Here is a 15,389-nt window from a genome sequence, read left to right on the forward strand (position 1 = left end):
TCACCTCTCATTGGTGATGATGACGGACGTCCCGATGTAGTGCGGCACGTCCCTGTGGCCCTCCGGGCTGGACGGGCCGGAGGCGGGGCTCTGTCCGCCGTAGCCGCCGCCGCCGCCGCCGCCGTACGCCGAGCCCGTCTGGCCGTGGTAGCCGTGGTAACCGTGGTAGCCGTGGTGGCCGTGCAGCGCGGCGTAGGACGGCGCCTTGAGAGCGGCGCCGGCGGCGGCCGACGCGTGGTGCTTCCCCACCACCTGGTGCAGGTTCAGAGACACGGCGTACGGCGCCTGGGCGCCGGGCAGCCTCACCCCCAGGCCCACGCCCAGCCCCACCCCCACGCCCACGCCCACCCCCATGCCCATGCCGATCCACATCTTCCTGCCCTCCTCCTGCTCCTCGCCAGACTCCGCCTCCTCCTCCTGCTGGTGGTGGTGGGTGTGGTGGTATCCGGCGGCGTGCGGCGGCTCTGGGTGTCCGTACGGGGGGCTCTGGATGGCCCCGCCCCCCAGCCTGCCCCTCCTCTGCTGCTCCGGGACCGGCTGGCCCGCGGCGGTGGCATGGTGGTGGTGGTGGTGGGCGCTGGGGGGGTGGTGGGGCTGGGGCTGGTCGCGGCCACCTTTGTGGAAAAAGAGTGCAAAAAGAGAGAAAGCGGAAACAGAAATATCATGAATGATGCGATGCCTGCGGAGATATTAATAGCACAGGCAGACAACTCCAAGGAGCGTCGATTCCTGTCCTGATCGGCTGATTGGTCACATGCTCTCTCTGATCTGATTGGGCCGTGGCTATTTAAACCTCCCTGCTCACAGTTCATTCGTTTTGCGGCTGCTCTGCCATCTTGCTGCTCTGCTGCTACTGCTTTGTACTGTCTATAATTCTGCTGCTACTGCTTTGTACTGTCTATAATTCTGCTGCTACTGCTTTGTACTGTCTATAATTCTGCTGCTACTGCTTTGTACTGTCTATAATTCTGCTGCTACTGCTTTGTACTGTCTATAATTCCCTTATGGTGGCCTATTTCATTCCATTCCCTGTTACCACTCTACCCCTGAGCCACTGCCACAGCCACTATGCCATGGCACGCACGTTGGGAACCGCTGCAAATGACACTCGTGTCGACGAGAAAAATTAAACCCATGTTACCTTTGCTCAGCACCAGGCCGGCACTCAGCAGCGGACGGGTCCTGCTAGCGACGCCACCACCACCGCCACCACCACCACCACCACCACCGCCGCTGCCGGTGCCTGTGGAGCAGGGACGTGCAGAGAATGTTAGAGAGGCAGGTGCTGAAATCTCTAAAAGGGCCTCTTGGAGGTCGGCTATTTTCGGTGTTGATAACCACGCTGAACTAAGCATAATCAAGTCAATACTGGAGTAACGGCGTGGATTTCTAAACAGAGAGCAATTCTTTCAACATAAGATGCTGCGTTCAAGGCAATTTTTTTGAACGCTGCCTTCAGGTATGGCATGGAAAGAGGGCGTTTACATTTCTTTCACCATTGTAAAAACTGCATTCATGGTCTGGAGAGGGCACTTTTCATAGACGGATGAAAGGGCAGGGGCTCAAGCCCCTTTTGATGTCTATGTGTTAGGGTATTCACGAATAGTGATTTTTAGTATTCGAATTATTCGACCTCAAAGTATTCGAATAGTCGAATATTCGACAGGACTGGCCAAACTGTCAAATATTAAGTAAGCAAGAGGCGAACATTGTGTTGCGAGGCATTGTGAGCATGTAGATCTGCTATTTTCACAATATTTATCTGCGGAACCGAGTCACATTAAATGTAATATCTACAATTCCAAGTGCTTGTCAGGGTGAGGGTCCCCAGTATTATGTTTATTTTGGGGTCACGGCCTAAAAGATTTTGAGAACCCCTTGTTAATGCTGGTATAGAGCATTAACAAATTAATCCACCAGGGGCATTGACGACTCATTCTTATGACTTCCTATCTAGCCAAGCTTTATAAACCATTATATATATTTTAAAAAAAAAGAAAAAGCGAATATTCAACGTTGGTGGGTGAACAATGTCGAATAGTGACTTTGATATTCGAATATTTGGTGAATGCCCTATGTGAGCACGTGCCTGCAGTAGAGGCTCTGTAGAAGACGTCCTGGCCCAGAGGCAGCTTGGTGTCCTTGGTGGAGACGTGCTGCTGCTGCTGTGTTGGAGGAGGAGGAGGAGGAGGATGTGAGCGAGCGCCCGCCGCCTTGTGCTGCTCGTAGGAGGAGGACTCCTCCTTGAACCTGCTGCTGGGCCGCGAGGGGGCCGCGCAGTGGACATCACCGTGGGGGTCCTCAGGAAGCCTACGGCCTGCCGAGAGAGAGAGAGAGAGAGAGAGAGAGAGAGAGAGAGACGCCGCATTTACCGCTAAGACCATACATGGACAAACTGGCGACCCGGGGGCCACATGCGGCCCCCATCTTCACTTAAAGGAGTAGTTCACCCCCAAAATGACTTTTTTTCTATTGATTACTCATGCCATGGAGACTAGAGTTCAATAATATTTTTTGTTTTTTGTCGCATTCCTAAGACAAAAATTTGATTCGAGTAAATTTACCCCCATTGATTCCGGATGCGTGATATTGAAACGTAACGGCATTGCCGCATAGAGCGCTCGTTTTCACAGTTATTGTCCACGACACTGCAAGCGGCGCGAAGGCCAGCGGACCTTGGTCCAGGGCCGGCCGCGCGAGTTACGAAGCCGTGGTGAATGCAATCGTTCTATTTATGCCCAGGCCGTAAGGCCTGCGCAAGCACACGATAAACGCAATGATAATTGGGGTTTGGTGCACCTCACGCGGTCCAAGAGACCACAACGGAGCGCTCCCTACGTCCAGTTCAGCCAATCACAAGCTTCAAAAATGAGTCCGGGGCGTGGCTTGCGGCAATGCCGTTACGTTTCAATATCACGCATTTTTTTAACTTAAAGGAGTAGTTCACCACTTTTCAACCTGTCTTCATATAATAGGTCCTCACTAATGTTCATGATAAAATATCAACATTTTTTCTACTCAGTCCAAGTCTCCTAGGAGAGCTGTGGGAAGTTCAGAATCCATCGTCTTGTGACATCATCATTTCCCCCCCAAAAAATGTAATCAATATTTTTGAAAAGAATATTTAGATTTTTATTATCGCGAGAACAATGGCTTCCACTTTAAAATTGCAACTTTTCAGGAATAGAAAGCCTGCAGTTTCTATAAGCTGGATTGGCAATCGATGATTTCACAAGACGATGGGTTTCTGACCTGCCCACAGCCCTCCTCTGAGAAAAAGAAAAAGAAAAAGAAAAAAAGCTATTTTTGAGTGAGGACCAATTATATGAACATAGGTTGAAAAGTGGTGGAGTGCCCCTTTAAGTTCATAAAGTAAGAAGTAACATAAGAACATGTACATGCATTTGAAATTAAATTTATTCAAACGTATTCAAATAAAAACAATAAAGAAAATAACAGATCTACAACCTCAAAACGCATCACAGTGCGACGCGTTTTGAGCTTGTATGGCGCTGCAGAGGGAAATGTATATGCTCTAAGTGGTTCTTCCTTGTTCTGGATTGATATCTCTATGCAGTTGATGTACTGATGTTGATCGAGTCCCATGAGAAGTGTCAGCCATCCATAAGATGAACGCTATACTCTCATGACTGATCACATTGATTGTTGTGTTGCCTTGCTTATTGGGTTGATGTATGTATCGCTTTGCTTGTTGTGGGTCGCTTTGGATTGGGAGCTTCTGCTAAATGCCTAACTGGAGCCAGGAGGTATGCGGTCAGCCTATAGGCTTGACTCAGGGAAAAGGACGCCCCTGCCTTGCACAGTCCCATGATAAGTCTGCCATCCATAAGATGAACGATACTCTCATGACTAATCGGAAATGACGCAAGTTCGGGACTGATCTCCCTGAGCTGGCAGCCTCCGGCGAGGGTGTATAGGCTAGTGTATAATGACCGAAACACCCTAAGACCTGGAGGAACACTACTGATGATGCGTCCTAAATTAAAACCTAAAATTTAAAATACCATTACTGCATCAAAAGTAATCAACAAACTATACTATAAAAACTGGTAAAAAAAAATCACCAAATTGACAAATAAAATAAGAAAGGTTATTTTCAAACTTTTAATCTGGAACAGAGTCAAACCTAATGTAAAGCCTCAACTCTAGTACATTTCCGCTAGTGCTTGTCAGGGTGGGCTGGGTCCTCAGTTCAAATATGATTATTTTGGGGGGTCCTCAGTTCAAATATGATTATTTTGGGGGGTCCTCAGTTCAAATATGATTATTTTGGGCGGTCCTCAGTTCAAATATGATTATTTTGGGGGGTCCTCAGTTCAAATATGATTATTTTGGGGGGTCCCCAGTTCAAATATGATTATTTTGGGGGGTCCCCAGTTCAAATATGATTATTTTGGGGGGTTCCTCAGTTCAAATATGATTATTTATTTTGGGGGGTCGCAGCCGGAAAAGGTTGAGAACCACTGAAGTAATATATCATATTTTTGCTTTCAGACAGAAACTTTATCATCACATTTCATCCTTTTATGTTTTTCCGCCACCTCAAATTTGCCACAGACAAGCTTGTCTATATGGACGTACCGTATGCTCATGGTTGCATGGTTGTACCTGTCTAAGTGTGTATGGACATGTAGTATGCTCATGGTTGTACCTGTCTAAGTGTGTATGGACATGTAGTATGCTCATGGTTGTACCTGTCTAAGTGTGTATGGACATGTAGTATGCTCATGGTTGTACCTGTCTAAGTGTGTATGGACATGTAGTATGCTCATGGTTGTACCTGTCTAAGTGTGTATGGACATGTAGTATGCTCATGGTTGTACCTGTCTAAGTGTGTATGGACATGTAGTATGCTCATGGTTGTACCTGTCTAAGTGTGTATGGACATAGTATGCTCATGGTTGTACCTGTCTAAGTGTGTATGGACATGTAGTATGCTCATGGTTGTACCTGTCTAAGTGTGTATGGACATGTAGTATGCTCATGGTTGTACCTGTCTAAGTGTGTATGGACATGTAGTATGCTCATGGTTGTACCTGTCTAAGTGTGTTTGGACATGTAGTATGCTCATGGTTGTACCTGTCTAAGTGTGTATGGACATGCAGTATGCTCATGGTTGTACCTGTCTAAGTGTGTATGGACATGCAGTATGCTCATGGTTGTACCTGTGTAAGTGTGTATGGGCATGCAGTATGCTCATGGTTGTACCTGTCTAAGTGTGTATGGACATGCAGTATGCTCATGGTTGTACCTGTCTAAGTGTGTATGGACATAGTATGCTCATGGTTGTACCTGTCTAAGTGTGTATGGACATGCAGTATGCTCATGGTTGTACCTGTGTAAGTGTGTATGGACATGCAGTATGCTCATGGTTGTACCTGTCTAAGTGTGTATGGACATAGTATGCTCATGGTTGTACCAGTGTAAGTGTGTATGGACATAGTATGCTCATGGTTGTACCTGTCTAAGTGTGTATGGACATGCAGTATGCTCATGGTTGTACCTGTGTAAGTGTGTATGGACATGCAGTATGCTCATGGTTGTACCTGTCTAAGTGTGTATGGACATGCAGTATGCTCATGGTTGTACCTGTCTAAGTGTGTATGGACATAGTATGCTCATGGTTGTACCAGTGTAAGTGTGTATGGACATAGTATGCTCATGGTTGTACCTGTCTAAGTGTGTATGGACATGCAGTATGCTCATGGTTGTACCTGTGTAAGTGTGTATGGACATGCAGTATGCTCATGGTTGTACCTGTGTAAGTGTGTATGGGCATGCATTATGCTCATGGTTGTATGGTTGTACCTGTCTAAGTGTGTAGAACAACGGACTCACTCGCTACCTTTCGCCGTGGACTGAAAACTCACCTTTTCAGACTCCACCTAAACCCTTAGCACTACAGTAAAATCAATGACCATACATGAAGCATTTGTTTGTTAGGTTTCTTTAGAACTTGATTATATTGTGTTTTTCTCTAGATAGATATCCATTTACATTGTTATATTGCTGTTAATGTACTGACCTATTATCTTGTTTATTATTGCGATGTTGTATCTGCTTATTGTAAGTCGCTTTGGATTAAAAGCGTCTGCTAAATGCCTAAACTGTAAACTGTAAACTGTATGGGCATACATGCTCATGGTTGTACCTGTGTAAGTGTGTATGGACATGCAGTATGCTCATGGTTGTACCATGTGTAAGTGTGTATGGACATGCAGTATGCTCATGGTTGTACCATGTGTAAGTGTGTATGGACATGCAGTATGCTCATGGTTGTACCTGTGTAAGTGTGTATGGACATAGTATGCTCATGGTTGTACCTGTCTAAGTGTGTATGGACATAGTATGCTCATGGTTGTACCTGTCTAAGTGTGTATGGACATAGTATGCTCATGGTTGTACCTGTCTAAGTGTGTATGGACATACATAATGCTCATGGTTGTACCTGTGTAAGTGTGTATGGGCTTACAGTATGCTCATGGTTGTACCAGTCTAAGTGTGTATGGACATACATAATGCTCATGGTTGTACCTGTGTAAGTGTGTATGGGCATGCAGTATGCTCATGGTTGTACCTGTGTAAGTGTGTATGGACATATAGTATGCTCATGGTTGTACCTTGTAAGTGTGTATGGACATATAGTATGCTCATGGTTGTACCTGTGTAAGTGTGTATGGGCATGCAGTATGCTCATGGTTGTACCTGTGTAAGTGTGTATGGACATATAGTATGCTCATGGTTGTACCTTGTAAGTGTGTATGGACATATAGTATGCTCATGGTTGTACCTGTGTAAGTGTGTATGGACATAGTATGCTCATGGTTGTACCTTGTAAGTGTGTATAGACATATAGTATGCTCATGGTTGTACCTGTGTAAGTGTGTATGGACATACATAATGCTCATGGTTGTAAGTGTGTAAGTGTGTATGGACATAGTATGTTCATGGTTGTACCTGTCTAAGTGTGTATGGACATGCAGTATGCTCATGGTTGTACCTGTCTAAGTGTGTATGGACATAGTATGCTCATGGTTGTACCTGTGTAAGTGTGTATGGGCATGCATTATGCTCATGGTTGTATGGTTGTACCTGTCTAAGTGTGTATGGGCATACATGCTCATGGTTGTACCTGTGTAAGTGTGTATGGACATGCAGTATGCTCATGGTTGTACCATGTGTAAGTGTGTATGGACATGCAGTATGCTCATGGTTGTACCATGTGTAAGTGTGTATGGACATGCAGTATGCTCATGGTTGTACCTGTGTAAGTGTGTATGGACATAGTATGCTCATGGTTGTACCTGTCTAAGTGTGTATGGACATAGTATGCTCATGGTTGTACCTGTCTAAGTGTGTATGGACATAGTATGCTCATGGTTGTACCTGTCTAAGTGTGTATGGACATACATAATGCTCATGGTTGTACCTGTGTAAGTGTGTATGGGCATACAGTATGCTCATGGTTGTACCAGTCTAAGTGTGTATGGACATACATAATGCTCATGGTTGTACCTGTCTAAGTGTGTATGGACATGTAGTATGCTCATGGTTGTACCTGTCTAAGTGTGTATGGACATGCAGTATGCTCATGGTTGTACCTGTGTAAGTGTGTATGGACATATGCAGTATGCTCATGGTTGTACCTGTCTAAGTGTGTATGGGCATGCAGTATGCTCATGGTTGTACCTGTCTAAGTGTGTATGGACATGCAGTATGCTCATGGTTGTACCTGTCTAAGTGTGTATGGACATAGTATGCTCATGGTTGTACCAGTGTAAGTGTGTATGGACATAGTATGCTCATGGTTGTACCTGTCTAAGTGTGTATGGACATGCAGTATGCTCATGGTTGTACCTGTGTAAGTGTGTATGGACATGCAGTATGCTCATGGTTGTACCTGTCTAAGTGTGTATGGACATGCAGTATGCTCATGGTTGTACCTGTCTAAGTGTGTATGGACATAGTATGCTCATGGTTGTACCAGTGTAAGTGTGTATGGACATAGTATGCTCATGGTTGTACCTGTCTAAGTGTGTATGGACATGCAGTATGCTCATGGTTGTACCTGTGTAAGTGTGTATGGACATGCAGTATGCTCATGGTTGTACCTGTGTAAGTGTGTATGGGCATGCATTATGCTCATGGTTGTATGGTTGTACCTGTCTAAGTGTGTATGGGCATACATGCTCATGGTTGTACCTGTGTAAGTGTGTATGGACATGCAGTATGCTCATGGTTGTACCATGTGTAAGTGTGTATGGACATGCAGTATGCTCATGGTTGTACCATGTGTAAGTGTGTATGGACATGCAGTATGCTCATGGTTGTACCTGTGTAAGTGTGTATGGACATAGTATGCTCATGGTTGTACCTGTCTAAGTGTGTATGGACATAGTATGCTCATGGTTGTACCTGTCTAAGTGTGTATGGACATAGTATGCTCATGGTTGTACCTGTCTAAGTGTGTATGGACATACATAATGCTCATGGTTGTACCTGTGTAAGTGTGTATGGGCATACAGTATGCTCATGGTTGTACCAGTCTAAGTGTGTATGGACATACATAATGCTCATGGTTGTACCTGTGTAAGTGTGTATGGGCATGCAGTATGCTCATGGTTGTACCTGTGTAAGTGTGTATGGACATATAGTATGCTCATGGTTGTACCTTGTAAGTGTGTATGGACATATAGTATGCTCATGGTTGTACCTGTGTAAGTGTGTATGGACATAGTATGCTCATGGTTGTACCTTGTAAGTGTGTATAGACATATAGTATGCTCATGGTTGTACCTGTGTAAGTGTGTATGGACATACATAATGCTCATGGTTGTAAGTGTGTAAGTGTGTATGGACATAGTATGTTCATGGTTGTACCTGTCTAAGTGTGTATGGACATGCAGTATGCTCATGGTTGTACCTGTCTAAGTGTGTATGGACATAGTATGTTCATGGTTGTACCTGTCTAAGTGTGTATGGACATGCAGTATGCTCATGGTTGTACCTGTCTAAGTGTGTATGGACATAGTATGCTCATGGTTGTACCTGTGTAAGTGTGTATGGACATGCAGTATGCTCATGGTTGTACCTGTCTAAGTGTGTATGGACATGCAGTATGCTCATGGCTGTACCTGTCTAAGTGTGTATGGACATGCAGTATGCTCATGGTTGTATGGTTGTACCTGTCTAAGTGTGTATGGGCATGCAGTATGCTCATGGTTGTACCTGTCTAAGTGTGTATGGACATAGTATGCTCATGGTTGTACCTGTCTAAGTGTGTATGGACATGCAGTATGCTCATGGTTGTACCTGTCTAAGTGTGTATGGACATAGTATGCTCATGGTTGTACCTGTCTAAGTGTGTATGGGCATGCAGTATGCTCATGGTTGTACCTGTCTAAGTGTGTATGGACATAGTATGCTCATGGTTGTACCTGTCTAAGTGTGTATGGACATAGTATGCTCATGGTTGTACCTGTCTAAGTGTGTATGGACATGCAGTATGCTCATGGTTGTACCTGTCTAAGTGTGTATGGACATAGTATGCTCATGGTTGTACCTGTCTAAGTGTGTATGGGCATGCAGTATGCTCATGGTTGTACCTGTCTAAGTGTGTATGGACATAGTATGCTCATGGTTGTACCTGTCTAAGTGTGTATGGACATAGTATGCTCATGGTTGTACCTGTCTAAGTGTGTATGGACATGTAGTATGCTCATGGTTGTACCTGTCTAAGTGTGTATGGACATGTAGTATGCTCATGGTTGTACCTGTCTAAGTGTGTATGGACATGTAGTATGCTCATGGTTGTACCTGTCTAAGTGTGTATGGACATGTAGTATGCTCATGGTTGTACCTGTCTAAGTGTGTATGGACATGTAGTATGCTCATGGTTGTACCTGTCTAAGTGTGTATGGACATAGTATGCTCATGGTTGTACCTGTCTAAGTGTGTATGGACATGTAGTATGCTCATGGTTGTACCTGTCTAAGTGTGTATGGACATGTAGTATGCTCATGGTTGTACCTGTCTAAGTGTGTATGGACATGTAGTATGCTCATGGTTGTACCTGTCTAAGTGTGTTTGGACATGTAGTATGCTCATGGTTGTACCTGTCTAAGTGTGTATGGACATGCAGTATGCTCATGGTTGTACCTGTCTAAGTGTGTATGGACATGCAGTATGCTCATGGTTGTACCTGTGTAAGTGTGTATGGGCATGCAGTATGCTCATGGTTGTACCTGTCTAAGTGTGTATGGACATGCAGTATGCTCATGGTTGTACCTGTCTAAGTGTGTATGGACATAGTATGCTCATGGTTGTACCTGTCTAAGTGTGTATGGACATGCAGTATGCTCATGGTTGTACCTGTGTAAGTGTGTATGGACATGCAGTATGCTCATGGTTGTACCTGTCTAAGTGTGTATGGACATAGTATGCTCATGGTTGTACCAGTGTAAGTGTGTATGGACATAGTATGCTCATGGTTGTACCTGTCTAAGTGTGTATGGACATGCAGTATGCTCATGGTTGTACCTGTGTAAGTGTGTATGGACATGCAGTATGCTCATGGTTGTACCTGTCTAAGTGTGTATGGACATGCAGTATGCTCATGGTTGTACCTGTCTAAGTGTGTATGGACATAGTATGCTCATGGTTGTACCAGTGTAAGTGTGTATGGACATAGTATGCTCATGGTTGTACCTGTCTAAGTGTGTATGGACATGCAGTATGCTCATGGTTGTACCTGTGTAAGTGTGTATGGACATGCAGTATGCTCATGGTTGTACCTGTGTAAGTGTGTATGGGCATGCATTATGCTCATGGTTGTATGGTTGTACCTGTCTAAGTGTGTAGAACAACGGACTCACTCGCTACCTTTCGCCGTGGACTGAAAACTCACCTTTTCAGACTCCACCTAAACCCTTAGCACTACAGTAAAATCAATGACCATACATGAAGCATTTGTTTGTTAGGTTTCTTTAGAACTTGATTATATTGTGTTTTTCTCTAGATAGATATCCATTTACATTGTTATATTGCTGTTAATGTACTGACCTATTATCTTGTTTATTATTGCGATGTTGTATCTGCTTATTGTAAGTCGCTTTGGATTAAAAGCGTCTGCTAAATGCCTAAACTGTAAACTGTAAACTGTATGGGCATACATGCTCATGGTTGTACCTGTGTAAGTGTGTATGGACATGCAGTATGCTCATGGTTGTACCATGTGTAAGTGTGTATGGACATGCAGTATGCTCATGGTTGTACCATGTGTAAGTGTGTATGGACATGCAGTATGCTCATGGTTGTACCTGTGTAAGTGTGTATGGACATAGTATGCTCATGGTTGTACCTGTCTAAGTGTGTATGGACATAGTATGCTCATGGTTGTACCTGTCTAAGTGTGTATGGACATAGTATGCTCATGGTTGTACCTGTCTAAGTGTGTATGGACATACATAATGCTCATGGTTGTACCTGTGTAAGTGTGTATGGGCTTACAGTATGCTCATGGTTGTACCAGTCTAAGTGTGTATGGACATACATAATGCTCATGGTTGTACCTGTGTAAGTGTGTATGGGCATGCAGTATGCTCATGGTTGTACCTGTGTAAGTGTGTATGGACATATAGTATGCTCATGGTTGTACCTTGTAAGTGTGTATGGACATATAGTATGCTCATGGTTGTACCTGTGTAAGTGTGTATGGGCATGCAGTATGCTCATGGTTGTACCTGTGTAAGTGTGTATGGACATATAGTATGCTCATGGTTGTACCTTGTAAGTGTGTATGGACATATAGTATGCTCATGGTTGTACCTGTGTAAGTGTGTATGGACATAGTATGCTCATGGTTGTACCTTGTAAGTGTGTATAGACATATAGTATGCTCATGGTTGTACCTGTGTAAGTGTGTATGGACATACATAATGCTCATGGTTGTAAGTGTGTAAGTGTGTATGGACATAGTATGTTCATGGTTGTACCTGTCTAAGTGTGTATGGACATGCAGTATGCTCATGGTTGTACCTGTCTAAGTGTGTATGGACATAGTATGCTCATGGTTGTACCTGTGTAAGTGTGTATGGGCATGCATTATGCTCATGGTTGTATGGTTGTACCTGTCTAAGTGTGTATGGGCATACATGCTCATGGTTGTACCTGTGTAAGTGTGTATGGACATGCAGTATGCTCATGGTTGTACCATGTGTAAGTGTGTATGGACATGCAGTATGCTCATGGTTGTACCATGTGTAAGTGTGTATGGACATGCAGTATGCTCATGGTTGTACCTGTGTAAGTGTGTATGGACATAGTATGCTCATGGTTGTACCTGTCTAAGTGTGTATGGACATAGTATGCTCATGGTTGTACCTGTCTAAGTGTGTATGGACATAGTATGCTCATGGTTGTACCTGTCTAAGTGTGTATGGACATACATAATGCTCATGGTTGTACCTGTGTAAGTGTGTATGGGCATACAGTATGCTCATGGTTGTACCAGTCTAAGTGTGTATGGACATACATAATGCTCATGGTTGTACCTGTCTAAGTGTGTATGGACATGTAGTATGCTCATGGTTGTACCTGTCTAAGTGTGTATGGACATGCAGTATGCTCATGGTTGTACCTGTGTAAGTGTGTATGGACATATGCAGTATGCTCATGGTTGTACCTGTCTAAGTGTGTATGGGCATGCAGTATGCTCATGGTTGTACCTGTCTAAGTGTGTATGGACATGCAGTATGCTCATGGTTGTACCTGTCTAAGTGTGTATGGACATAGTATGCTCATGGTTGTACCAGTGTAAGTGTGTATGGACATAGTATGCTCATGGTTGTACCTGTCTAAGTGTGTATGGACATGCAGTATGCTCATGGTTGTACCTGTGTAAGTGTGTATGGACATGCAGTATGCTCATGGTTGTACCTGTCTAAGTGTGTATGGACATGCAGTATGCTCATGGTTGTACCTGTCTAAGTGTGTATGGACATAGTATGCTCATGGTTGTACCAGTGTAAGTGTGTATGGACATAGTATGCTCATGGTTGTACCTGTCTAAGTGTGTATGGACATGCAGTATGCTCATGGTTGTACCTGTGTAAGTGTGTATGGACATGCAGTATGCTCATGGTTGTACCTGTGTAAGTGTGTATGGGCATGCATTATGCTCATGGTTGTATGGTTGTACCTGTCTAAGTGTGTATGGGCATACATGCTCATGGTTGTACCTGTGTAAGTGTGTATGGACATGCAGTATGCTCATGGTTGTACCATGTGTAAGTGTGTATGGACATGCAGTATGCTCATGGTTGTACCATGTGTAAGTGTGTATGGACATGCAGTATGCTCATGGTTGTACCTGTGTAAGTGTGTATGGACATAGTATGCTCATGGTTGTACCTGTCTAAGTGTGTATGGACATAGTATGCTCATGGTTGTACCTGTCTAAGTGTGTATGGACATAGTATGCTCATGGTTGTACCTGTCTAAGTGTGTATGGACATACATAATGCTCATGGTTGTACCTGTGTAAGTGTGTATGGGCATACAGTATGCTCATGGTTGTACCAGTCTAAGTGTGTATGGACATACATAATGCTCATGGTTGTACCTGTGTAAGTGTGTATGGGCATGCAGTATGCTCATGGTTGTACCTGTGTAAGTGTGTATGGACATATAGTATGCTCATGGTTGTACCTTGTAAGTGTGTATGGACATATAGTATGCTCATGGTTGTACCTGTGTAAGTGTGTATGGACATAGTATGCTCATGGTTGTACCTTGTAAGTGTGTATAGACATATAGTATGCTCATGGTTGTACCTGTGTAAGTGTGTATGGACATACATAATGCTCATGGTTGTAAGTGTGTAAGTGTGTATGGACATAGTATGTTCATGGTTGTACCTGTCTAAGTGTGTATGGACATGCAGTATGCTCATGGTTGTACCTGTCTAAGTGTGTATGGACATAGTATGTTCATGGTTGTACCTGTCTAAGTGTGTATGGACATGCAGTATGCTCATGGTTGTACCTGTCTAAGTGTGTATGGACATAGTATGCTCATGGTTGTACCTGTGTAAGTGTGTATGGACATGCAGTATGCTCATGGTTGTACCTGTCTAAGTGTGTATGGACATGCAGTATGCTCATGGCTGTACCTGTCTAAGTGTGTATGGACATGCAGTATGCTCATGGTTGTATGGTTGTACCTGTCTAAGTGTGTATGGGCATGCAGTATGCTCATGGTTGTACCTGTCTAAGTGTGTATGGACATAGTATGCTCATGGTTGTACCTGTCTAAGTGTGTATGGACATGCAGTATGCTCATGGTTGTACCTGTCTAAGTGTGTATGGACATAGTATGCTCATGGTTGTACCTGTCTAAGTGTGTATGGGCATGCAGTATGCTCATGGTTGTACCTGTCTAAGTGTGTATGGACATAGTATGCTCATGGTTGTACCTGTCTAAGTGTGTATGGACATAGTATGCTCATGGTTGTACCTGTCTAAGTGTGTATGGGCATGCAGTATGCTCATGGTTGTACCTGTCTAAGTGTGTATGGACATAGTATGCTCATGGTTGTACCTGTGTAAGTGTGTATGGACATGCAGTATGCTCATGGTTGTACCTGTCTAAGTGTGTATGGACATGCAGTATGCTCATGGTTGTACCTGTGTAAGTGTGTATGGACATGCAGTGTGCTCATGGTTGTACCTGTCTAAGTGTGTATAGACATAGTATGCTCATGGTTGTACCTGTGTAAGTGTGTATGGACTTGCAGTATGCTCATGGTTGTACCTGTCTAAGTGTGTATGGACATGCAGTATGCTCATGGTTGTACCTGTCTAAGTGTGTATGGACATAGTATGCTCATGGTTGTACCTGTGTAAGTGTGTGTGTACATGCCGTATGCTCATGGTTGTACCTTGTAAGTGTGTATGGACATAGTATACTCATGGTTGTACCTGTCTAAGTGTGTATGGACATAGTATGCTCATGGTTGTACCTGTCTAAGTGTGTATGGACATGCAGTATGCTCATGGTTGTACCTGTCTAAGTGTGTATGGACATAGTATGCTCATGGTTGTACCTGTCTAAGTGTGTATGGACATGCAGTATGCTCATGGTTGTACCTGTCTAAGTGTGTATGGACATAGTATGCTCATGGTTGTACCTGTGTAAGTGTGTATGGACATGCAGTATGCTCATGGTTGTACCTGTCTAAGTGTGTATGGACATGCAGTATGCTCATGGTTGTACCTGTGTAAGTGTGTATGGACATGCAGTGTGCTCATGGTTGTACCTGTCTAAGTGTGTATAGACATAGTATGCTCATGGTTGTACCTGTGTAAGTG

At 44.0% G+C, this 15,389-nt stretch overlaps 1 protein-coding gene across 1 annotated transcript in view; it reads right to left on the bottom strand.

Moving 5' to 3' along the window:
- Positions 1 to 15,389, bottom strand: part of sim2 (SIM bHLH transcription factor 2) — a gene marked incomplete at both ends in the record, with an annotated part of 70,192 nt that continues 54,803 nt past the window's right edge. The window contains 4 exons of the mRNA XM_080749549.1: positions 1 to 376; positions 422 to 614; positions 1,142 to 1,243; positions 2,090 to 2,317. Coding sequence (XP_080605675.1) covers positions 1 to 376; positions 422 to 614; positions 1,142 to 1,243; positions 2,090 to 2,317 — 899 coding nt within the window. The remainder of the gene's footprint in view (positions 377 to 421; positions 615 to 1,141; positions 1,244 to 2,089; positions 2,318 to 15,389) is intronic.

Source organism: Nannobrachium achirus, assembly GCF_963921795.1.
Source record: "Nannobrachium achirus genome assembly, chromosome: 19".
Classification (NCBI taxonomy): Eukaryota; Metazoa; Chordata; class Actinopteri; order Myctophiformes; family Myctophidae; genus Nannobrachium; species Nannobrachium achirus.